A 24,653-nucleotide genomic window follows, 5' to 3' on the forward strand; every position below is an offset into this window, starting at 1 on the left:
ACATCTTCAATTCTTAGGAACAAATTCATTAATTCATGCAGTTTGCTGAGCATCTGTTATGTGTCAGGCATTGTTCAGTGCACTGGGGTACATCAGTGGCCAAAGCCATAAAATATCCTTGTCTTCGTGGATATAGACAGGTAATAAATTTAAGTAAAAGCAATTTATGTGGCACATGGAGAGGTAAAATGCTTTTGAAAAAGAGTAAGGAGAATGATGTACACTGGAGGGATGTGGGTTGCAGTTTTAAAGTGGTTGATCCTGTTCCTGCAAGGGCTTTGTTTTCAGATAACTTGCCCATTCCTGATTGCTTTTTCTGAGGTAGACATGCTGTGCTAAGTAGTTGTGTGTAGTGAGCACCAGGTGTGGTCTTTGTGGCTCACTGTGAACACAAGATCTCCTTTTCTTCCTGTGGTTTGGTCACCACTGGGGTAAAAGCTGCAGCCTAAGACTCCTTCCTCTCTCCCAGGTCTCCTTTCACTCTCCTGGCTGGTGTTGATCTTGTGGTCAGCCTAAACCACAAGTCCCTTTCCTCAGGATCACCTGCCACCCAAGCTAGGCTTTCCTCATTGTATCATTTTACCCGTTTGATTGATTGAACCTAGGAATGGTACTTTGCATTTATCTCTGTGGTTTCTCATTATGTAAAAAACCTACAGGGGCGGCCTGATTTATTGGCAAATAAATCTGCATTTGTGACATCCCTAGTTCTTAATGCTCCTTCAAGCAGTGTTTGCCAAAGTGGGGGCCCACTCGTGGTACGTGAGGAGATTGGAAGCATAGGCGCTCCTGATATTAAATGACATTGGCTTCTCCAATGACACAGTCATGCCCTGTGCAGGTTTCTTTCTGTGGGTGTGGCTGTGTGGCGAGATAGTATCATTTCCATGCTAGTTAGTCATTCGTATCTTTCAGCACTTGCTGTTCTACCTTCTTGGGAGCCAGGGAGGGATAACAAGAGCTGAGGAAGGAAAAGGGAGGAAGACTTCCATCTTGGATCCCTTGCAGATAACAGAATTTTTGTTAGAAGCCAATGACATTATTTATTCTGTATTTGTCTTTCGGGTTGCCTTCTCTTCAGGGTAGGTGATACAGATTTTGCTTTCACAATGATGAAATTTTTTTTCAAATGAAATCTGCTCAAGTTAAAAAAAAATAAGCTCATTTAAAGAAATATGAAATAGAGAAGTGGGTGTTTAACCCAAGATGCGTGTGTCTCCCACCAGGGTGCATGGCTTGGGTGCCCAGCCCTGAGTCCTTTGTCCTGCTTCCCCATCACTGTAGGGCAGGAGGGCAGTGGTGACGGCATAGGTAATTGGGTTCTTGTCACTGCAGACCTGGGCTGAATTCTTAGCCCCTAACTCCAGCCCCAGCCTTGGCCACTGTGGGCATTGCAGAGTGAACCAGTGGATGAGTACTCTCTGTCTCTCTTTGTTTGTTTCTCTGTGTCTGTTCCCTTTTGCCTTGCAAGTAAAAAACAATTAAAAAAAAAAGCGTGACAAATTATGAATGTGACTTTTCAGTGTATGAAGTTTGGTTAACATGCCTCTCCAGATAATGCTACAGGGTTGGTAGTGGGTATAAATCCTTTTAAGAGCCCTACTTCTTAATTAACATTTTAAAATTAGAAAATATCATATCATGTTTAACTAGGGGTGGACAGCATGAAATCTGGAGCCAAACTGTATTGATCTGAGCTCTTCTTTTACTGACTCTGTGATCTTGAGTATGGCACTTATTGTTTGGTGCCTGTTTGCTCATGCATATAATGTGGATAAAAGTGTTTATCTAAAAGACTAGTTGTGAAAATTAAATGAGTTAATACATTAAGGATAGTTATGGCTCAATGACTGGGAGCTGTTATTTTTTTTCAAAACTGTAGAATTCTTTAGTTTTATCAGTCTAACAAGAAAACACATTGTTAAAGGATGTTACTTGAGTTCTGGGTTATGTAAATGCAAAGAGGAATAGCTCACTGTGTTAGTTCAGCAAACAGAATTCCATTGTCTTCGTCACAGCGCTTCACCAGGGAAATATGTGGTCCCTGGCCTTGGGTTGTTTATAATTGTCCTGGTGGGGTCAAGGTGGTTTTTTCACAGCACATCTGGGCCGGGTGCCCTTTATTGTCATCATGTTTGACCTTTCAGCCAATTTCTTATGTATAAATAATACACAAAAACACCACCTGTATTTGAGTCCTTTTGACTTGGATTAAATTCCAAAGGAAATATCAGGAACAACTCAGCAGATGAGGAACTAGAGACTGGAGATGCCTCAACATGGATCTGTGTTTTTTTTTTTTCCCCTTCTTCTGCCGTCTCATGGCTTAAATAATGCACAAGGTCTCCTTAATTGCAGAATGAGCGGTGGTGATAAATGAGATGCAAAGCTCAAGAGTGGCACGTCCACAGTGAGCTTTAGAGGACTTCTGCTCTCCCAGTGAAACAATGTATTTTTAGGGGCGGGGGATGAAAGTATCTTGTGACCACACACATGTGGGTAAGACTGAAGTATAAATAGCGCAACAGATTGATTCTTTGAATCACTTCTCAGGGGGTTTTATGGACAGAAACAAATCAAGGTTCTCTAAAACAGAAACCAGTAATCGTGACCTTTTATTTAGCACTTCCTATGTGACTGGCATGATTCTGATCACTTTACACGTATTAGCAGGTAAATCCTCACAACTGTCTTAAGAGGCATGGCTGTTTGTGCCCATTTGATGTAACAGGAGACTGAAGCATGGAGCAAGGAGGGCGAGTGTGGAATGCAGAGTTTCCCAATTTATCTGCGCGCAGACAAGTTTGTGATGTGTACTGTGAACCAGCTGTCGGCCACTAAAACAAAGCACCCAGGAGAAGCTAGTTATGAAGGAAGGAGGTTGAAGGTTTATTTTGGCTCCCGGACTTGTAACTTCACAGTCCAAAGTCAGGTAGCCCATTGGTTTGACCTCTGGTGAAGGCGGAGGATGAATTGGAGGCAAAGAGTAAGTGGAGAAACGGTCCTGTGGCGAGCTGAGCCATGCTTTTGTAAGCAGCTCTCTCTGGCTCGCTCTCTCTGTTTTGAGATTTATCCTGTTAGACCCTCTGAGTGGGGATGCTAACACGTCGAGAGGCACACCCCAAAGACTCAGAGTCCAGACTAGCTGATGCAAAAGCAAGAAGATTTATTCGGCGTCTGCACAGACGGGCCTCCTCAACTCAGGAGTCCAGAGAGCGCCCCCAGCACAGAGCCACATGGTTTATATACCTGTAGCGACCAATCAAAAGCACTATAGTGTCCATGCACACAGCAGTCCAGTCCGAGAGCTGATCATGTGAAAGGCATGCGTCTTCTATCCAATCAGCTATGGGATCACATGGGAGGCATGCACCTCGTTGCCATTTTGTTGTTTACTTCTTTAGCAGTTCCTTTCCCTGTCAGCGTCATCTTGTTCACCCTGAGGGGGACGACGTGTTGCTCCCCTCGTTCCCCTGGAGAGAGAGCAGCGTCCCGCTTCCCACACCGTTATTTGAGTATTAGGAGGCATACAAACTGGGTTAGGTCTTAGCACAGCCAGGCACAAGTGTCGCAGCTAGCTAAGCATAGGGTCCCTTATTTTTATAGCTGCACCTAATTTTAGCTTTGGGGGAAAAAGTTTAGGCCTATAATTTTTAAACTTTAATTTTATTTGGGGTAAAGGTGACTTCTTGTTTTTAATAGTGTTAGCTTAAGTCACTACATCTTGGTTTGATTTTTAAGGTTCTTCAATCCATTTATTTGAGAGGCAGAGCTACAGAAAGAGAGAGACAAAGAGACAGAGAGAAAGGTCCTCCATCCACTGGTTCATTCCCCAAATGGGTGCAGCAGCTGGAGCTGGGCCATTCTGAGGACAGGAGCCAGGAGCTTCTTCTGGGTCCCCCACATGGGTGCCGAGGCCCAAGCACTTGGGCCATGTTCTGTCGCTTTCTCAGGCCACAGCAGGGAGCAGGATTGGAAGTGGAGCAGGTGGATGCTGGCACTGCAGGTGAAAGCTTAAATTATTTTCCACAGTGCTGGGCCCAGGCAGCTCTCTTGGGAGAGCTCCCTGCTGACGGGTATGCCCCCAGTGATCTAAGGACCTCCTGCTAGGCGCACCTCCTCAACACCATAGTGGGATTAAGTTTCTAACGCCTTACTACAGCTAACGTGATTTTGGGTTTAAATGTTTGCCTGAGTTCGAAACCACATTATGTTGTAAGTGTAGCATGTACCTTATGATTCAGGACCCCCTGAGCCCCTCTGGGGAGCCTGCTGTGATGCTCCAAGCCAACTGGGACTCACAGGTAGATAATTTTGGATGTAATGAGGCTTTACATTGTTGAGCTCATCCTGGTTTCCTTGGCCAGGAAATGAAGGCTTCTGAGAATCTCTGAGTAACAGAAATTTGTTTCCCAGTGATTTTCTTGCCTGATTTGATGTTACAAATTCTTGAAGTGGAACTTATCCACCTTAAAGTGAAAGGGTTGATTTTTGAACCTCACAGTCTCATAGATGGGGAGATACAGTCTCACTACTGCAGATTAACCCTTCTTAATTGGGCCATTTTAGTAGTTTTTCTTGAAGAAAATAACTTGATATGTGCAAAGGGAAGACAGTTTGAGTCGGGTCCTACTTTAGGTCAGTGAAATAGCTTTTAATTAATAAATCATTTAAATCCTCCTATAGTTAAAAGGATAGAAAAAGGTACCCTTTACATCAATGTTTTAAATGCATGTCAGTTGGTAGAGAGCCAAAATGGCCTTTCTTCGCAGATGGTCTTAGCTTCAATTATTTACGCATCTCCTTGAATTATTTCAGTATTGTACAAATGACGAAATAAAGCTGGGAAATTACTATTTCTGCTTCCTTACATAGCTGAGTCTAATACTTAAAAACTCTTTAATTATTTCCTATTACTTTTTTTTTTTTTTAAAGATTTATTTGAAAGAGTTACACAGAGCGAGAAGGAGAGGCAGAGAAAGAGAGGTCTTCCACCTGCTGGTATACTCTCCAGATGGCTGCAGCGGCCGAAGCTGTGCCAATCCAAAACCAGGAGCCAGGAACCTCTTCTGGGTATCCCACTTGGGTGCAGGGGCCCAAGAAGCTGGGCCATCTACTGCTTTCCCAGGCCATAGCAGAGAGCTGGATCTAAAGTGGAGCAGCTGGGACTCAAACCGGGGCCATATGGGATGCCGGCACTGCAGGCTGAGGCTTTACCTGCTACGCCACAGTGCCGGGCCCCCCCATCTCACTTAAATTTACTTCTTGAATGTCTCTTAATAGAGAGTAAGACTACCTTAGTGACAATCCTATATTTGTCATGCTTACTACTGTATCTCTAAGGACAAGCAAACTTCCAGGTACCCAATGGGCTCTCGATGTTGCTTGTTGAATGGCAGCTTAATATTTGTGTACATGGGTCGATGGATGGATAGGTACATAAGGAATGAAGAGAGCAAGCATAGGTCCTGCATGGAAGACTCAGAAATCTTTTGCTGTGGTGGGTGTTGTGGTCCAGTGGGTTGAGCTGCTGTCTCATATTGGAGTACGTGATATTGAGTCCTGCATCTGCCTTACAATCCATCTTCCTGCTAATGCGCCTGAGATGATTGATCAAATGCTTTGGTTCCTGCCACCCTTGTGGGAGATCCAGATGGAATTCTCGGTTCCTGGCTTTGTCTTTGTCTAGACTTCTCTGTTGCAGGCGTTTGGAGAGTAAACCAGTGGATGGAGGATCTCTATCTCTCTGCCTCTCTCTCTTTGTCTCTATAACTCTGTTTTTCAAATAAGAGAAAAAATAAGCGGTGTCTTTTTTTTTTTTTTTTTTAAGAAGTCTTGTGTGATGCACCTGACCCTGGGGTCTTGGAATCGTGCTTGCAATGCTGGTCTGTAAGACTGTAATTTGCAGATTTCTTCTATTGTGAATCTCTTGCATTCAGTGTAGCCAGATGCTCCTGTTACAAAGAGAAAATATTATGTTTTTCTATTATATGTGGTGCTACCTGAGCTCATTACAGATAGGATTGCAAGCTGGGGCTTCCAATAGCTGTTGAAAGGGGCCGGAAATGCAGCATTGGTTGTTACTTGCCACGAACCTGGAGTTCTGATTGGCTGATGCCTGTAGCTGTCCCTCCGTGCTGCTCACAGGTTTTCTTTGGGGCTGGAATTGCCGGCAGTGCAGTACTTTGATTCATGACTTTCTCTTCTGAGGTATAATAGTTTGCTGGAGCTGCCGTGACAAAAGACCATACACTGCATGGCTTAAAAACAACAGAAATCTCTTGTCTCGCAGTTCTGGAAGCTCGGAGTCTGATATCTTGCAGGACAGTAGGTTCCTGCCTTGGCTCTTGCTGGTTTGCAGTGGTAGCCAGCAGTCCTCAGCGTTCTTTGCTGTATTACACCTGTAGCACTGCGATCTCTGTCTCCTTCACAGGGTTGTCTTCCTGCTGAGTGTGATCGCATCCTCAGTGTTCTCTCTCCTTTAACGTGCATTGGTCCTGTTGGTTATAGACTCCCTCGTCATCTAGCATCGTGTTGTCATGACTTAACTATCTCTGGAAAGATTCTATTTCTTTTTTTTTTTTTTTTTTTTTTTTTTTTATTTGACAGGTAGAGTTACAGACAGAGAGAGAGACAGAGAGAAAGGTCTTCCTTCCGTTGTATGGCCGCCATGGCCGGTGATGCGCCGATCCAAAGCCAGGAGCCAGGTGCTTCTCCTGGTCTCCCATGCGGGTGCAGGGCCCAAGCACTTGGGCCATCCTCCACTGCCTTCCTGGCCACAGCAGAGAGCTGGACTGGAAGAGGAGCAGCCGGGAATAGAACTCGGCGCCCATATGGGATGCCAGCGCCGCAGGTGGAGGATTAACTAAGTGAGCCACAGCGCCAGCCCCCAAAGGTTCTATTTCTAAATAAGGCCACGTGAGCTTCCAGGAGGACCATATTTTTGGGGAAATGAGGGTGGGGGAAGGAGGAGGAAGGGACACTGCTCAAAGTATCAACTCTTCAATTGGCTGCTAATCCATCATAAGCTTAGGTCTAGATCCTGCTGCTCTTTGTGTGACCTTGTGTGCATCATGTCTTCTCTGAGAGTCTCAGTTTTGTAAAAGGAATTGATAGTGATTCTTGTGTCTTAGGAGGTTTTGAAGGTTAGATGAGAAGATGCAGATGAATCATGTAATTTGTTTGTATACACTTGATACAGTCCCAGAATTATTCTCTTCTTTCATCGTGAAGTGAAATGTAAGTATGTTTGCTTAATCTATGTTTTTTCTAGTTTTCAAAACCAAGCTTGATTTTTTTCTGTGCTTTTTAACCTTTCACTCATAGGCCATAGCCAATTATTGATTATTTTGAGGGACTCTTTGATTGATTTCATGGGGTGGCTACTCTTTGAGGAGGAGTGAGTTGCCCAACAGAAATTAAGAGTCTCTGTTGATTGAAGGTTATTCAAATATGGCAGTGAAGTTTTAAGAAAATCATAAGTCAGTGTTGAAAAACATACTGACTTAAGAAAATTGCCATCTTTTTTTTCCTAAGATTTATTTATTATTTGAGAGAGAGAGAGAAGGAGAGAGAGAGAGAGAGAGAGAGAGGTCTTCCTTCCGCTGGCTCATTCCTCAAATGGCTGCAGTACTGGAGCTGGGCTGATCCGAAGTTAGGAGCCTGGAGCTTCATCTGGGTCTGCCATTTGGGTGCAGGGGCCCCCATGTGGGTGCAGGGACCCAGCATCTAAGCCATCTTCCACTGCTTTCCCAGGCCATTAGCAGGGAGCTGGATCGGAGGTAGAGCAGGCAGGACTCAAATCAGTGCCCATATGGGATGCCAGCACCGCAGGCAGAGGTTTAACCTACTATGCCAGAGTGCCAGCTCCAAGAAATCATCTTCTTAAATCAAGTTTTTCTGATTGCATAGTGGTCTGAACAAAATATCATCTGGTAGGATTCTTCCAACATGAGAAAACGATGTTAAATAATTCTGCAGTGGGTTGAAGTGTTAATGAAAGTTAAAATCATGTATTCACATTTTCTTTATGGTTATAATCTGAACTGAACTTAGCTTGGCAATGCAGTCAATTATAACTGTAAAATTGCAGCCTGATTCTATTTTGTTCCTACCAAATATAAGTTGAATATAATTTAAAACCCATGGGGGGTAATTCAATTTAATCTTCATTTTCATTTTCTTCTGAAATGTGAAATTGAATAAACATTGTTGAGAATATCTTTAAGAAGATATAAAATGGATTGAATTTAATTATATTGTATTGTTTTAAGAATATTTTCTTAGGTATCAGGGATAGATGCAGCTTGTAAACAGGGAGATCCTTGGGGTGGTTGGATCCAGGGGCCTAGAGATTAGATATTCACCTGAAACATATATTATAACCTTAAGAGATGGTGCAGGATTAGAAATTCATACGGTGTTTGTGTGTGACTGTCAGAATTTGATGGAAGATCCAATATGTTTTGTTCCATACTGTTTAAAGAGAGAAAGAAGGTAATTTTAGAACCTCTTGTTTTTGAATATCACTTTAATGACTATCGCAGAGGTCTTGGAAAAATTGAGGGTACAGTCTGGAGTGTTTAATTGGAAGAGTCAAATACAGCAGAATTGGGGGTTGAGACCAACACTTTATTTATGTAAAGGGTTATTTACTTGACAGGCAGAGGGAGAGAGGTACCTTTCTTCTACAGGTTCACTCCCCAAATGGTCACAGTGGCTACGGCTGGTTCAGCCCAAAGCCAGGAGAGTTGAACTCCATCCAGGTCTCTCACATGGGTGGCGACAGGGGCCCAAGTATTTGGGCCATCTTTTGCTGCAGTCCCAGGGACATTATCAGGAACTTTGGTCTGAATCATCGTAAATGAGTGAGGAGTGAATAGAGTAAAATGAAGCTGAGTTTGTGTGTTTCCCTGGGGAATGTGAACAGGACAATGGGAGTTATTTGTGGCACATGAAGCTCCCTAAAACAAGTGTGACTGCCTAGAAATGGGATTTATTCCTGGATTCTGAACTCTTGAGTGTGGACTCAAACATTGGTCCTTAAGGTGAAGCAGAAGAGTATCTTGATTTCTGTCATTCCTAGGTTTCCAGTGAAATTGGTGACCAATGGCCTAAGAGTGAATAAAGTTAGGAGGAGACAAGATGATTAGCAATCTGAGATATTTGGCTAAAAATTAGAGTTTTGATATTCAAAACAGTAGCTGGACGTTAGGAAGATGGCTGAGAGTGTATTAGGGAAATTATTCCAGCAGTAAGCGATTGCTTGAAAGGGGAGAATTACTTTTCTGTAACTTAACCCCAGAGAGGGAGAGAAAGTCCAACGAATAAGAAAATATCAAGTTATCTCCTGGCACCTTCTCTTCGGTAAGCATTTTGGAGGCTAAAAAATGGAAAATCATGTTGTTCTTACCCTTATAATTTTAGAATGAGAAGCCAGCATTTCATCTCCTGGGGTAAAAATTCATTGAAATTAGTTTGCTCTTCTGCGGAAGAAGGGTGGATGAAATTCTGTTGAGCAGGGATCATGAAAACGGATGGTCTTGGCAAATCAATATTTACCTTATTACCTGGTTTCATGTGTGGCCACTGCCCTTGTAAACACACTGTTGCCTGCAAGAATAATATGGGACTCTGATTTTACTGTTCAGCTAGTGCTCCTTTTGTTTTGAAAATGAGTTTTATCATCCTTCCTTAAGAACAACACATCTCTCTGCCATGCCATTGAACTCTTTTCCAAGTCTGTGTAAGCATTCTCCTTATCTTATGTTTCTTTGTTGGTAGGACAATTTGACCAGAAGAATGTTTAAAGTTTGCTGAGCCTCATCAAGCCGTTATCTGAAGCCACCAAGCTACAGGATAAAAGCAGCTCATTTATTGTTTAAGACTGTTACAGCGGGGCGGGCATTGAGGCGAGCAGGTGAAGCCCCTGCTTGCCACGCTGGCATCCACGTCAGAGCACTGGATCCAATCCCTGCTGCTCTGTTTCCTATGCAGCTTCCTGCCAGTGGGCCTGGGAAAGCAGCGGAAGATGGCCTAATGAATTGGGTCCTTGTCACCCATCTGGGAGACCAGGCTAGAGTTCTGGTTTCTGGCTTTGGTCTATCCCAGACCTGGCTGTTGAGGCAGTTCTGGGAGTGAACTGGAGATTGGAAGATAGCTCTCCCTTTCCCTCATTCTGTCTCTCTCTCTCTTTTTCTGTCTCACTGCCTTTAAAAATATAAATCTTAAAAAAAAAAAAAAGGAAGTTGTTGAGTGACTCCCTAAAGAGTATACTGTAAGGTGAATGTGTCTATCCCCAGAATGTTAACCAATACAGGAAATTAACCTGATAGAAGTGTTGAAGTTGGTTTTTACATTACAGATGGTTTTCTGGGATTTAATAAAAAACACTTAATGATAGGGATTTTTTTTTTTACAGAGAGACAAAGGCAGAGAGATAGAGAGATGTCTTCCATTCACTGGTTCGCTCCAAAATGGCCACAGCAGCCAGAGCTGGGCCACTCTTAAGCCAGGAGCCTGGAGTTTCTTCTGGGTCTCCCTCATGGGTGCAGGGGGATCCTCTGCTGCTTTCCCAGGCCATAAGCAGGGAGCTGGATCGGAAGTGGATCAGCTGGGACTTGAACCAGCAGATGGCTGCTTAACCTGCTGTACCACAGCTCCAGCCTCTCTGTGTAACTTTTTAAAAAAGAGAATTCATTTGTTGGTTATAGATTCATAGCAGATATTTCACATATACATATTTCCCATATGCTCTCTCTTAAAAGTCTTCTGCACTGCCCCTTTACACCCCTGACCCTGGCATCCTGCTGATCTTCTGCTGTCTCCATAGATTTGCATTTTTTGGAATGTCACATAGTGTAGTTAGAATCAGGTAGTGTGTAGTAGTTGTTTCAGGTAAACTTCAGTCACTTCTACATTTGTGTTTTATCTGCATGTTTTCACTTCTACATGGGTCATTTCTCTCTCTCTTTAAATGAATTATTTATTTATTTGAAAGGCAAAGGCAGAGAGAGGAGAGCGAGCGAGCGAGAGATAGATCTTCCATCTGCTAGTTCATTCCCCAGATGGCTGCAATGGCTGGAGCTGCACAGATCAGAAGCCAGAAACCAGGAGCTTCTTCCAGGTCTTTTACATGGGTGCAGAAGCCCAAGGACTTGAGCCATCTTCTACTGCTTTCCCAGGTCATAGTAGAGAGCTGGATCAGAAGTGGAGCAGCCAGGACTCAAACCGGTGCCCTTTTGGGTTGCTGGCACTGCAGGTGGTGGCTTTATCCGCTACACCACAGCACCGGCCCCATTTGGTTTTCTTAAAGGTAGTGACAGGTTGCACTGATGTATATAACAATAGATACTGTGTGTGTGTGGGACCTTGTGTGGATATGTACATATTGTATGTATCTTAAATATCTACAAATAATAACATACACATGCAGTTGCATTGTGTTTTTTTCACTGATAGCTTGCTTTGAGCCTCTTGTTCCACCGCTATTTAATGATTTTTAGTATTAAGGAAACAAAGCTGAGCTGGGATGTCCACAGGGAGGAAAGCTAGGAAGCAGAAAATGCCATTAGTTACCTGCTAGTCATCATTTTACTAAGCAAAGAGAAGGCAGTTTTCGGGAAGGCATATGGCGTCTGGCCCTGGATAGAAGTCCATGCCACTTGAAGGATGAACGTGGGTGAGCCATGGGGATGATTCACCACCCGTGCAGCTGGAAACTTCTCTTTTAATTAGGTAGGAAGCACCTGTGTGTTATTACTTCATCGTTTTTCCTCTCTCAATCCAGTCTCTTTAGGGATTTTTTGAAAAAAGTAAACCCAACAAGTTGGAATTTAAATTTTCTGTAGGGGATTGCATTCAGTGTCTAAAAAAGGGCAGGTGTACAGATTGTGAGCTAGAAGCCGATGTGGGAATGGTAATGTGAACGGGTGTGAATTGTGGCGGGAAGTCACTATGCAGGCTGCAAGGTGTTTGGCAAGGGCCAAGGATTAGAATCGCGGGTATGTTTGGGTTTGCACTTTTGAATTGAGTGTTTAAAAATATTTGGCGGAATTAATGCTAAATGTGTAGAAGCTGTTGTTCAGATGTGAGCAGTGCTAGTATTTTCGTCTCCTCTGGGATCTGAGCATTTTCATGTGATGGCACCAGCATCCTTTCATGGTATCTGCCAAGTGGCTCAGCCTGGCCACACAAGTAGCAGCTTCAGCCAGATGCAGGGGCATCATTTACCACACAGTTTGCCTGTGACATTGACTGTCCTCGCTTGAGTCATTTTCTTCAAAAAAGATTTATTTATTTGAAAGAGAGAGAGAGAGAGAGAGAGAGAGAGAGAGAGAGAGAAAGATCTTCCATTTGTTTGTTCACTCCCCAAATGGCCCCAACAACTGAGGCTGGGCCAGGCTGAAGCCAGGAGTTTTGGATTCCGTACGGGTCTCCCACATGAGTGCAGGGGCCCAAGCACAGTAGCAAGGAGCTGGCGTGGAAGTGGAGCAGCCGGGAATCAAACTGGTGCTCTGATATCGGGGTGCTTGTATTGCAGGTGGCGGCTTAACTCGCTGAGCCACAGCGCCAGAACCCATCATCTTCATTTTATGGATGGGAAAATGTTATCCAAGGTCACTCAGAAGTGACCTTGAAGGCACTGAACTCAGTTGTACAGTGCTGTAAGTCTATTTGTTTGCACACCCTGAAAACATCCTTTCACCATAAGTAAATTTGTTTGACACGTCTGAATTGACACTATTCTCGTGTTTATTAGGCAATTGTGGAACCTTAAGTGTAGATCCTCTTACGGATGGTAGCCCTCCCAAACATCTCAAACAGGCAGCTTGTGGGCCAAATTTGAACTGCACCTGTTTGGGTTGCTTGTGTTTGAGGGAGGGGGTGGTTGGGGCGGTGGAGTCAGCACTGTGGTTTTATTGAATTCAGAGGGTGAATGCCCTGAGGCTGCATCCCTTTAATTCCCTGTTTGCCTGAGCTCTGCCTGCTTTATTCATTATGCCTATCTGCACGGCCCCTGCTGGCATCTGAACTTGTGATGGCAGAAACCACGAAACCCGAAAGTATTCCCATCAGGATGTGTGCTTTTGTGAGTTCAGATTAATTAATGCTAACAGATTGATTTTTGCTCTGAACTGAACTGTGCTGGTATTTACATTACTCAGTGTGAAACAATGAGTTGACTTTATTAGCAGTTGAGTTTTATCAGTTTCCCCAGAAGGTCCTCTGTTGGTAGAATTCCCTGAGTAGTCTGTTTGCTGAGTATCTGTCAACTGACCTGTGGACACAGCCGGGTGGGAATCTCCTAAAGGCTGATGTTTGGTTAATTGCAGGAGGCCCAGAGGTGATGTTGATCATGAGGCTAAATCTAATGAAGAAAAAACAAGAACAAATTAGTTGTTAATGAGCATTTAGTGAAAACAGAGGGTCTATAATTTCTCCCCAGCTTTGGAGAGATTGCTTTCTGGCTGCACATGGGTGTCTCCTAAGTCATCAAGAGTGTTCTGGAATGTTTAGGACCTCTTGAACAGAACACAGAGAGCCTGGGTTACTAAGTCAGTGGTAGGCAGAGTTCCTCTTCACGTATGTGGCCTACCAAAACTGCAGTATGTTCTTATGGCTTCTCTTTGGTGCGTCGTCTTTGACTGTCTGCTGCCGTGTTTTCAGTGTGTTTCCCATGAAATGCTTGCCTGAAGAATGCTCTGTGCAAATAAATTTGGGAAATGCTTTATATTCCATCATCTACTTAGGAATTTGAGGCACAGCATATTCAGGGCTCTGAGCTATGCTTTGTTCAAGGAACCTATTTTGTTTTGGGCAGTCCCATGTTTCCCACACGTGGTTGAGTAAACGGCCTCCTCTGGGATCTGTCCTGTGGGTACTTCACCTCTCTGTATTGCAGAACAATCTGTGTCTATGATTTTCCTACAGACCATTCTTGGGAATGCCTCTCCCAAGTTTCTGAAGTTACCTGAAAGCACTGCTCCATGTCTTAGTTTTGTTGTTTTTTTTTTTTTTTTTTTTTTTTTTTGAGAGTGAGAGATTAATCACCATAATCTCAGTTCCATTTTGATGGATTAAGTTTGTGAAATGAAGTTTTTCAGATCTGAAACAACTGATGAAGTATTGGAATGCATGACTTGGTTACATCTAAAATGATCAGCCTGATGTTTACGTCATTCTTGATGCAGTCTGTTAGATTGATTGCTTGATGAGGCACGGACTCTGTCTCTGTTTTGGGCATGTAAACCTATTGCAGCCGTTTATGGTGTGTTGGACAGACTTGCCTAAATGTAGACTCAGGGGACCTGCTCTCTTTCCTCTGGGCATTTTGTGTAGTATCTGTTACAAAGCCGAAAAGCTTGTCCCATATATTTGCTTTCTTTTGATTCCCATCATCTAGTCAGGTACTTTAAAAAAAAGAGGGAATTCAAAAAGTTTGTGGAAAAATGGAATTCAAAGATAAATGCATTTTGCTGCAAAATACTTTTGAAATACATGCATTGTTTTTTCATCTTGTGCATCTTGCATCACCTTTTTGAAGAGCCCTCAGAATTGCCTCTTGTATTAAGGACACTTGTCCTAAGAGGTGAAGCCCCTTGCCTGGGGTCTTATGGGGAGCTAATTCCGTGAATTTTGTTTTCTGTGTGCTGGTATTCGTTCCTGAAGCTGAAAAACAGTTTCCTAACTTGAAAACTATTTTCCTGCTCACTGAGAGGGAGAGGGGGAGGGGTTGGAGAGAGGGAGAGGGAGGGAGCTTGCACTTCATTCACTGATTTACTTCCTGAATACTCAAAACAGCAAGAACTGGGCCAGGCTGAAGCTGGGACTGGTGAGCTGAATCTGGATCTCCATCGTGGGTGGCAGGGACCCAGCTCCTGAATTGTTACCTGCTGCCTCTCAGCATGGCGTTAGCAGAACCTAGGCACTCTAATAAGGATGCAGGTGTCTTAACTGGTGCCTTAACCGATAGACAAGTGCGTGCCACTTTCTTGCTTTGGGGCACTTGTTTATTAGACAACACAGGGAGCCCAAATAAAACCCGATGTGGGCTGTTCTGAACCATGCCCAGATCTTAAGGACCCATGTGTGAATTATCCATTTGTTGCTGATTTTTCACCCTGCCCCTGATTCAGCCAGGCTCTCGACTTGCTGTTCACATACCCCTGACCCCTATTCTGGCTTTGTCAGGGAAGGTTAGAAAAATTTAGCACATTTGGGGACATAATGTGTCTGGTTTAGGAAGAAGGGCTGTCTTTGCTGTCATTTTTTTTTTTCCTCAGTCATGTTGGGGTTGTAGCTTTAAAGAGCTTGAAACTAGTCAGGGACTGGGTTTTGGTACCAAAATGTGACAGTGACTTTGGCAAGCATGAGTTAGGATGTGTTAGTTGCAAAACCTACCCTGTGTTCACTTTAAGCAGAAAAATAACGTGTTATGCACAAACATTAGGAATATGGAGTAATTAATAGAATCTGAGAAAAATCAGAAAAGTTGGATCAGAAAGTTAGAATAGGGGTGACTCCAGGACTGTTGGTGGAGGAAGCATCATCTCAGCATCCCTTGGAATGAAGCAGTTCCAACTGTGTTCTTCTGGTTGAGCTGTAAATTCCATGGACAACTATACCGATGTCCCTGTGTGCAAACAGTGCTCACACAGAGAACCTTGACTTGTAGTTGCTAGAAGCCCCTGGAGGTAAGGCATTTTCTCTGGACAAAATTGGAGTGGGGGAAGTGCATGCTGGATAGCAAAAGGCTGCCCTGCCCCAAAGAAGTCTGAAGGCAGACATCTGTGATATGTGATAGATGATGAGTAGGAATTAGGCACGATCAGGACCTTGTATTGGCAGGATGTTGGAAGGAAGATTGGAGTGGCGAGTTGAGGGTTATGTCCTGACAACAATAGGAAGCTATTGTTGGGTTTATTTATTTGAGAGGCAGAGAGGAGTGTGAGAACAGGTTCACTTCCTAAGTTCCTATGTGGGTGGCAGGAATCCAATTATTTGAACCATTACTGCTGCTTCCCAAGGCCTACATTAACAGGAAGCTGGAATCAGGAGCTGGAACTAGAAATTGAACCCAGGTACTCTGAAATGGGACTGCATTAGTAACCGCTTTGATTGATAAGCGGGGACTTCAAAAAGTTATTGGAAAATGGAATTAAGATAATCTTATTTTATGCAAAATATTTTTGAAATCCATGCATGGTTTTTTCATAATAAGCATCTGCTATGACCTTTTGAAACACGCCTTGTATACTAGTTATAATTAACAATGAGGACACTTGCAGTGGTGGCATACTCTATTATTTTTCACTGCTTGATTTCTAAGAGTGTTTGCTTTTTCTCCCAGGGTTTGCTTATTTATTTAAAACCCAGAGTTGTCAGAGAAAGTGATCTTATGTCCACTGGTTCACTCCCTAAATGGCAGCAATGGCCAATGCTGGGTCAGGCTGAAGCCAGAAAGGAGCCTGGAACTCCATCTGGGTCTCCCACATGTGTGGCAGGGTCCCAAGCACTCAGGCCATCTTCCACTGCTTTCCCAGGTGCATTTGCAGGGAGTTGGGTTGGAAGTGCAGCAGTTGGGACTCAAGCCAGTGCTAAGGTGGGTTGCTGGTGCTCATATGGAATGCTGGCATTGCAAGCAGTGGCTTAACTGACTATATCACAACTCAGGCCCTGGGGTGTTTGTTTTTCTTCTGCAAAGTGCATTTGAAAGACCTGTATGTTACCAGCATACAACACTGTATCTGTTGTCATTTAAAAATATATTTGCTTTTGAAATAACTGGTATGTTCTTGTTTTAAGAGAATATAAGATCTTCTCTCTGATTTTGACATTCACAAATATATGTCCGTCTCGTAAGAAAGATACCCCTTGAGTCTTTGACAACCAAAACTACTTAAAACCATGTATTGTTTTTAATGCACTTAAGGAATGTAATTTTATCCATACATGGGCATATGGTTATGAGCTAGGATTGTGCAGATGTTACTTGGATTTGCTTCCCTTGCTTGGAATCCCCAGATCCCTGGAATAAAGCTGGAAGCAGCTATTTCAGGAAGAGGTACATTGTAGACGATGATGTTGACACCAGCACTTCACTGGTGGCGTCAGTGCAGGAAGATTTTGTATTCGTTAATGCAGGGTGAGGCAGGCTCATGAGCAGACAGCTCTTGGTAATACTTGGAAATAGTCACTCTTTAACTTGATTCCCACTGGTGCCTGGAGCTGGCATTATAAAAGGTCATCCCTAGAAAATGGATTCTTTTATCACAGCTGGAACTCATCCTCTATGTTTTAAAACCATAAACTTACCACTTTTATTAAAAAATTGATCCACATCCGCATAACACTCTGGGAATGAGCCGACTCCTGAGTTTCAGCCCCACTGGTTGCAGATGGAAATGTAGCCGGTGAATGGTCATTATGCTTAATGACCACGACAGTCCTCTAATGACAAGCATGCTGGAAAGTTGCCCTGCGGAGTCTCTTGAAAAGAATGATCCACAGTTTCTGGAGGGAAGTTAGCCATGGAGCCCTAATGTACTTGACATTGGATAGCTTAGACGTCAGTTTACCATAGCTGACTTTTTTTTTTTTTTTTTTTGCAACCTGACCTATTACCTAGAGGGATAAATCTAGAGGATAATTTGCAGGAATTAAAATCTTAGGAGCAAACATTTAGCCTGGAGGTTAAGACCCAGGTTAAGATGCCTGCATCCTGTATTGGGGTACCTGGGTCCAATTATCCTCTTTGCCTCCTGACTCCAGCTTACTGCTAATGCAGATTTGGTAGGCAGTGGTGATGGCCTAAGTGATTGGGTTCCTGCCATGCATGTGAAAGGTGTGCATTGAAACCTTGGCTTCCAGCTTCAACCCCAATCCTATCCTGCCTCCGCCACTGGGGGCGGGGGAGGCATTTGGGGAGTGAATGTGCAGATGGAAGATGTCTTTCTCTCTCTCTGCCTGTCAACTAAACAGATAAAATTTGAAAAAGTTGTCCATTGTAGAAATAGTATGGATTAATGTGGACAATATTAGTGACCAGAAGAGGTTGGTGTTGTGCTATAGTTCCTGTGTATGCCACCTTTGACTGTTTCCTATTGTATGTCTGTGAGCCAGCAAAAGATTCAATATTTGGTTTCTTTTCTTTTGAATTTATTTATGAGTACTTTTCCTTCAGGGTGCAACTATTGATGTGTGGCATCTGGTTTATTTATTCTGCATTCACTTTTAATCCTTTTTAAGGTCGTACATGTGTGCAATGTGATAAGCACTAGAAAGAAAGTAAAACAGGGGAACCCAGTGGAATATCGGGGAGACCTGTGAGGGAGTATTCCTCCCTTGGTGGTCCTGGCATACAAGTTGAGACACAGATATAGGGCCTCTGGATATAGGAGTGGAGAATGTTTCATGAGGAGAGAATGGCAAGTGTCCAGGCCCTGAGACAGGAACAGGTCTGACTGAGGGTGGTCATTTGAGGAGGGTTAAGGATTAGCTTGAAGCAGGGTTGGAGGACATTAAAGTGAAGGCAGAGTGGTGGCTCTAAAAAAGGATTCAGGACGAGGCAGTGTGAAACCCAGGTCCACTGAAGACTTCAGACTGGAAAATGCAAAGCCTTGGCTTGTCTGTTTCTGGAGAGCCGAGCAGTCTTATATTTTGAAGCCAGTCAGTGCTCTTGCCTTTCATGTGTGCTTTGCTTTCACATTTGTGCATATTTCAGGGGTAAACTTTGGCTGGCCCAGTTGTTACAAGGCCTAGGGTGGCAGTGGGCGTGAGAACACTTTGCCAACTTGATCTCTCTCATCCCTGGATTCCCTTAAGACAATGCAGCCGGCGCCGTGGCTCAATAGGCTAATCCTCCACCTTGCGGCGCCGGCACACCGGGTTCTAGTCCCGGTTGGGGCGCCGGATTCTGTCCCGGTTGCCCCTCTTCCAGGCCAGCTCTCTGCTATGGCCAGGGAGTGCAGTGGAGGATGGCCCAGGTGCTTGGGCCCTGCACCCCATGGGAGACCAGGAAAAGCACCTGGCTCCTGGCTCCTGCCAGGATCAGCGCGGTGCGCCGGCTGCAGCGGCGGCCATTGGAGGGTGAACCAACGGCAAAGGAAGACCTTTCTCTCTCTGTCTCTCTCTCTCACTGTCCACTCTGCCTGTCAAAAAAAAAAAAAAAAAAAAAAGACAATGCGTCTGTCTTTCCTGCTTTACTTCTGCTTCCATCTTCTGTTGTCGTGGTGGGGGGAATTGGTTCCAGGATCCCCAGAGATAGCAGAATTGGTAGATACTCAAGCATGCATAAAATACTGTGTAACCTGTATGCTTTAAATCATCCCTAAATTGCTTATAAGACCTAGCACGGTGTACGTTCTACAAACTTGTTTTACTATATTTTTAAGACAAGAAAAAGTCTGTTTTGTACAGATGCAGGTTTTTTAAAAAAATATTTATAATACATAGTAGGTTGCAAAAGTGGAGCCAGCAGCTACGCAAGACCACCTGTATTCTCTTTATTGCTAGATGCTGTCATTTTCAAGATGTGCCTTGATGATAGCATATTTTCAGGGAGAAGAATGATATGCTTCTATGTTATTAATAATAAGTAATGCAAAACACATGCTTTTACACAGACATTAAAAAAAAAAAACCAAGTGAACAGAAGCAAGGTTATGTTTTTGAAAAGGGAGTATCTTCATTGTGCACAAAGCATTCCAGAAATTCTGTTATTCCTGCAGTTTAAAAACTCATGGAGAACTCTTGTCTGTTGCTGGAAGATGCCTGCCTTTTGTGGTCTGTATGACAGGGTCCTGTTTAGAGACATAGTCATTTACTGCCGCTGTGATTTATTTATTTGAAGGGAAGAGTGACAGAGGAAGAGAGAGAGATAGATACCGATACCATCTGCTGGTTTGACTCCCCAGATGTCTCCAATAACTAGGCAAAAGCTGGGAGCCCAAAACTCATCCAGTCTCCCACCTGTGTAGCAGGAACCCAAGTATTTGAGCAATCCTCTGTTCCTCCCCAGATGCTTGCCCAGGAAGTGGAATTGGAAGCAGAGTAGCTGGTTTGCAAATTGGCAGTCTCATATGGGATGTGAGCATCCCAGTGGTGTCTTAACCTGCTGCACCGCCACGCCTGCTCCACTGCTCGTATAATTCAGGCTTAATTCAGAGGATGTGCAGTCCTCAACTCAGTTGTTAGAGGACATTTCCTCTTTTCCTTTACCCTCTGGGCAGTGCTACTCTAAATGTGCTCTGTGGACCCCAGCTGGGTACACAGTTTTTGTTCCCTTGCACCATGGTATAAATACAGACTGAGAGTAAGCCTTGTATATCTGTTGAATTTAATCATGAAAAATTTGGGCATTGCATTGTGTATATGTTTTCCTTTTTAAATTCTAATTACTTTTTGTTGTATTTGGAACTAAACAATTGGTGCTAAGTAGTTTAAAGCGATTTTCTCACCTTGGATAAATGTTAGCATTTAAATCAGATAAAGCTGCATATCAGTTCAATCTGGAGCAGTACCAGACTTGAACCCAGGCTTTCTGATCGGAACACTCACACCCTTTTTGAGTATTCTTTTAAGCTTCCCTAATTATTGTAATGTGAGCTCATAGTTGAGATTCCCATATAGAGTACTTAGTCTTGTGGAGATGTTTGTGAATTGTTGAATTCTGTAAGAGATGGAGGGGTTCCAGGACACAGCCTCACCTTGACTTGTTACCTGCTTAAGCTTTCTTTGAAAATGCTGTCCAGGGAGCAGGTGGGCAGTTTCGGAGGCAGTCCCCACTTCCCTGCCTGGTCACTTTGGGCCAGGTGCTGCGTCTGCATGGTGATCAGCACCTGGCTGTGCCCTGTTCTGGCTTCCAGTTTGGTAAGGGTGGGAGTTAGGCCGCAAACAGGTAAACATCAGGATAGTATTTCCACAATGACTGATGTGAGCTGAATGGGTGGTTTGGCTCTGTTAGACAGGGTAGTCCGATACCTGGAGGAGGAGAAAGCCAGAGACAGGAATAACAGGAAGGACATTCTAGGCTCAGGGGTGGGGCAACAGAGACCTAGAAGTCAGCAAAGCTGAGAGTGTGGAGAGAGGGCATGCCTAGGCAGGGGGTTGGAACTGTAATAGGCAGGACAGCCACAGGGTCCACAAAGCCAAGTGAGGGGTTCGCATTTTATTCCAATGACAGTGACTATCCATGGAGTTTTTGTAAAAAAAAAAAAAAACAAAAACCAAAACTAACTATGTACATATGTATGTATTTACTAGAGAGAGGAATAGAGATCTTCCATTTATGGGTTCACTTGCCAAATGACTGCAGCAGCTAGGGCTGGGCAAGGCCCAAGCCAGGAGCCTGGAACTCCATCTGGGTCTCCTGCCTGGATGGCAGGGACCCGAGCACCCCAGCCATCTTCCAGTACTTTCCCAGGCACATATCCAGGGAGCTGGATTGGAAGAGGAGCAGCTGGGACTTGATCCGGGGCTCAGATATAGGATGCTGGCAATGCAGGTGGCGACTTAGCCCATGCACCACAGCACTGGCCCCTTTGGAAGGTTTTAAGCAGGAAATGAGCTTCCTGCTTCCTGATTGATACCTCTGGGGCTGAACATCCCTTTGGAGATGTGTTCGAGGAGGAGGGTGTTCAGATTGAATTGCTACCTCTCCTTGTTGTGAGAGTCTTTGATGTCATGCCCAGCAGATCCAACAACAAACAAAGTAGGGCTGGTCCTTCCAGGGTTCCCTGGCCCTCACTGGCTATCCTGGCTCTGTGATGTCTTTGGGAAACATCACCCTATGTGGTGACATCTCTGCACTGTTTGGCCTTAGCTGGAAAGATTTTAGCAGAATCACAAATTTGCTGTCAAATCTCAACAACTTCCACCAATATGGATTCATCTGTGCTCCTTCGTCATTCACCCAGTTTACATGATTTTGCAGAATGTGGAGTTATTTTCTCTGTCTGATTTTAGGCCAGTTGAAAACTAGGCCATGTATAAAAAGTGCCGAAGAGCTTTGGTAAAAACAAACCAACCGGCAAGGAGAAAGCCAAAACCTTTCAGAAGTATCTTCTTTTCCTCTCTCCTAAGGAAGCTCTTTTCTGTGGACGTCTGCGTGTGTGTGTGTGTGTGTGTGTGTGTAGGCTCTTATAGTTTCTCCTGTGTTGTAGTACACTTGATAGTGACTTCGCATGGGTACCTCTGTGTGCCAGGAATTTGATTCTGGCATTGCCCTCTAAGGTAGGTGTTGCTGTTACCCCTGTTTTGTAGATGAGGAAATTGAACCATAGGGACAAGTGACTTGGCCAAGTTCACCCCTGGCTTGGAAATGGCAGAGCCAGTTTATGCACCAAACATCCATGGCCCCCACCCTCACTCACTGCTCCTGCCCTGCATTCAGACCTCAGGCTTAGAGACCCTGGCTGAAGGCTGACAACTTGCAGGGTGCCTATGGCCTCAGAGCAGCCCTCCAGTGACCCTGTGACCCCTTTTGCTCTCTTCCTTTTGATCCCTAATTTCTGATTTCAGTAAAGCTGTGAGTTTGCGCAGAGGGAGCAAGGTCCTGCCTGAGCTCTGTGCCGTGAAGGGGGAGCATGCTCTGTTACCTGCATTCAGGTGCAGGCAGCTGCTCGGGCGGCCCCGCCCCACTCCCAGAGTTGCAGGAAGAACCCCGTCTGGCTGCCTGTCCCAAATGGGAATAAGGGGGAGGGAGCCGCAGGCTGGTACAGGTAAGAGAGCCCAATCTCTGTCTTTTCACAGCTAAAACTCAGCTCTTCCACGTGGGACTGTAAGAAAGCTGTGGGTGTTTTCACGTGCGAATGGCTGACTCCATGTAGGGACTTGCTGTATTCCAGGGCCTGGCCTATCCCTGCTTTCTGTAGTCAAGTGTCTGTGGGCTGTGTGTTCCTGTATTGCTTGCAATTCTGCTGTGAAGAGGCCATCTTTAACTCATTCTGCTTCTGGCTAACAGTAAAGTGGGACTTGCAGTCAGAGATGTGGGGGCGATCTGTGGCTTCCCTCCTTCTCACCCAGCCTGGCGGTCTGAGTGGTTTCCCAGATTGATTTTTGGGGAGGACCCAGTGCAGAGTGGCCCGGGATGTCTCTGGCTTCCAGGGAGCCTGCTTGTTGGCCTCTGTTGGTCATTGCAGAGTAGTGAAATGTCGATTAGATGCGTATTCAGTAAACGGGTGCAGATCATGGTGTTACTGCCTGTACTGTGTATTTGAAATTGTCTAGTTAACCCACCTTCGAGGACTATCACAGAGACGTGTTATTTTTTGCATTCTTTAGTGTTTTAATAAATATCATGGCGGGGGGGGCGAAATTGCCGGGTGTGTTGTCATTTTGAGAACAGTTTTGGTAGTTCTTTTTGTACGGTAAAAGATTTAAAAAAAAATAATAACGAATTTTAAAACCTGGTAAGTATCCTTGGAGGCAGAGAAAGCATGTACTAGTAGAAGTGATAATTACGGAGCCTCTGGGATGCTGGCGTTTGTGAGTGGTTTTAAGCATTCTTAGATGCATCAATGCAAATTCATGGAGGGCACTTAGGAAATGAGAACAGTGGGATCAGGCTCTACAAAATTTGCCTTCCCAGAAACTGGGAGTTGGCCCTGAGCCCTGGTTTGGCTTGAACAGAAGGTATTTGTGAATGTAGATAAATGATTTTCACCATTCTGAGGCTTAGCAGAAATATTTTTCAATGGGGAGGGAAAAAAACAAAACAAAACAAAAAAACCCTAAAACCCCTTGCCATCGCAGTGCTTTGTTTTCCCCAGCAGTGGCAAGCAGCGAGTGAGAGAACGTTTTTAATTGAAATCACAGAACTTCATCACAGCCAACTCTCAATGGCTTCCTCTGTGCAGCGTTTTGCCAGAGTTTCAAACAAGACTGTACAAGAAAGGAAAAGAATGTGGTATTCACAGATACTCAACCTTGTAAAAACAACTCTGATATCTCCAGCCAATGTATTCACTGCAGTAGTCTAACTGTTTCTTTGGAGACGAACAGACATGTAACTCTGCTTCCTGTGGGCCCACGTGGTGGGTTCCTCGTCTTCCTCGTCTTTGCTTGGACCCCCTTGAGTTATTTCGCGTTGCCTTCCCTGCAGCCTGATTTTTTCTTTCTGGTCTGTTGATTATTTTGGTTAGAGAAGAATCATCGTTACGAAGCTCAGAGTTGCATGTTGTCTAATGCTCTTGGACAAAAACATACAGGGGGCATCTCTTTTAAGTATGCAGGGTTGAAGAGAGAGCCCAAGGAGATCCGACGTCATTAAGTCTCAGAAGCGCCCTAGGACTGAGCACTTTAAACCTTATCAGTGTTTTCTGTAGGTGTCTGTCATTTCCTGGTTGATGTGTTTTTGCTTCATTCTTGTCTCCCTTTCTCAAAATAGACTGATCATCTGACCAGAGCCTGCCTGCTCACACTTTCAGCACTCATTCTTTCTCTCAAGGGCCCAGCCAGATGGAGCCTGAAGTCTCTTAGCCATTATTGTGAATTCCAGGGAGAGGGATTTGGACTGCCCCGTGATGGGCTAGATGCCTATGCCTGTGGCCAGTGCAGGGGCGTTCCATGCGGACGTGATGGCTCCTAGTGTGTCTTTTGTAACCAACAGGTTTGGGTGAGAAAATGGCTAGAAAATTGGGCAACCCAGCTTA

General features: G+C 44.3%; 1 protein-coding gene across 36 annotated transcripts in view; it reads left to right on the forward strand.

Annotated features, from left to right (window-relative positions):
• MAGI1 (membrane associated guanylate kinase, WW and PDZ domain containing 1) overlaps window positions 1-24,653 on the forward strand; it is a 688,074-nt gene that overhangs the window by 112,735 nt on the left and 550,686 nt on the right. Inside the window, exon 1 of one of the 36 annotated variants that reach the window (XM_051852232.3) lies at window positions 22,641-22,721. The exons of 34 other annotated variants lie outside the window; for them this stretch is intronic. In XM_051852232.3, the coding sequence (XP_051708192.3) occupies window positions 22,685-22,721 (37 nt within the window). In that variant the 5' untranslated portion in view covers window positions 22,641-22,684. Of the gene's footprint in view, window positions 1-22,640; window positions 22,722-24,653 lie in introns of those variants that run through there. One more of the 36 variants, XM_089305977.1, reaches the window with a different exon arrangement.

The sequence above is a fragment of the Oryctolagus cuniculus genome, chromosome 10, assembly GCF_051225735.1.
Source record: "Oryctolagus cuniculus isolate XC-2025 breed Fujian yellow rabbit chromosome 10, ASM5122573v1, whole genome shotgun sequence".
In the NCBI taxonomy this organism is placed as follows: domain Eukaryota; kingdom Metazoa; phylum Chordata; class Mammalia; order Lagomorpha; family Leporidae; genus Oryctolagus; species Oryctolagus cuniculus.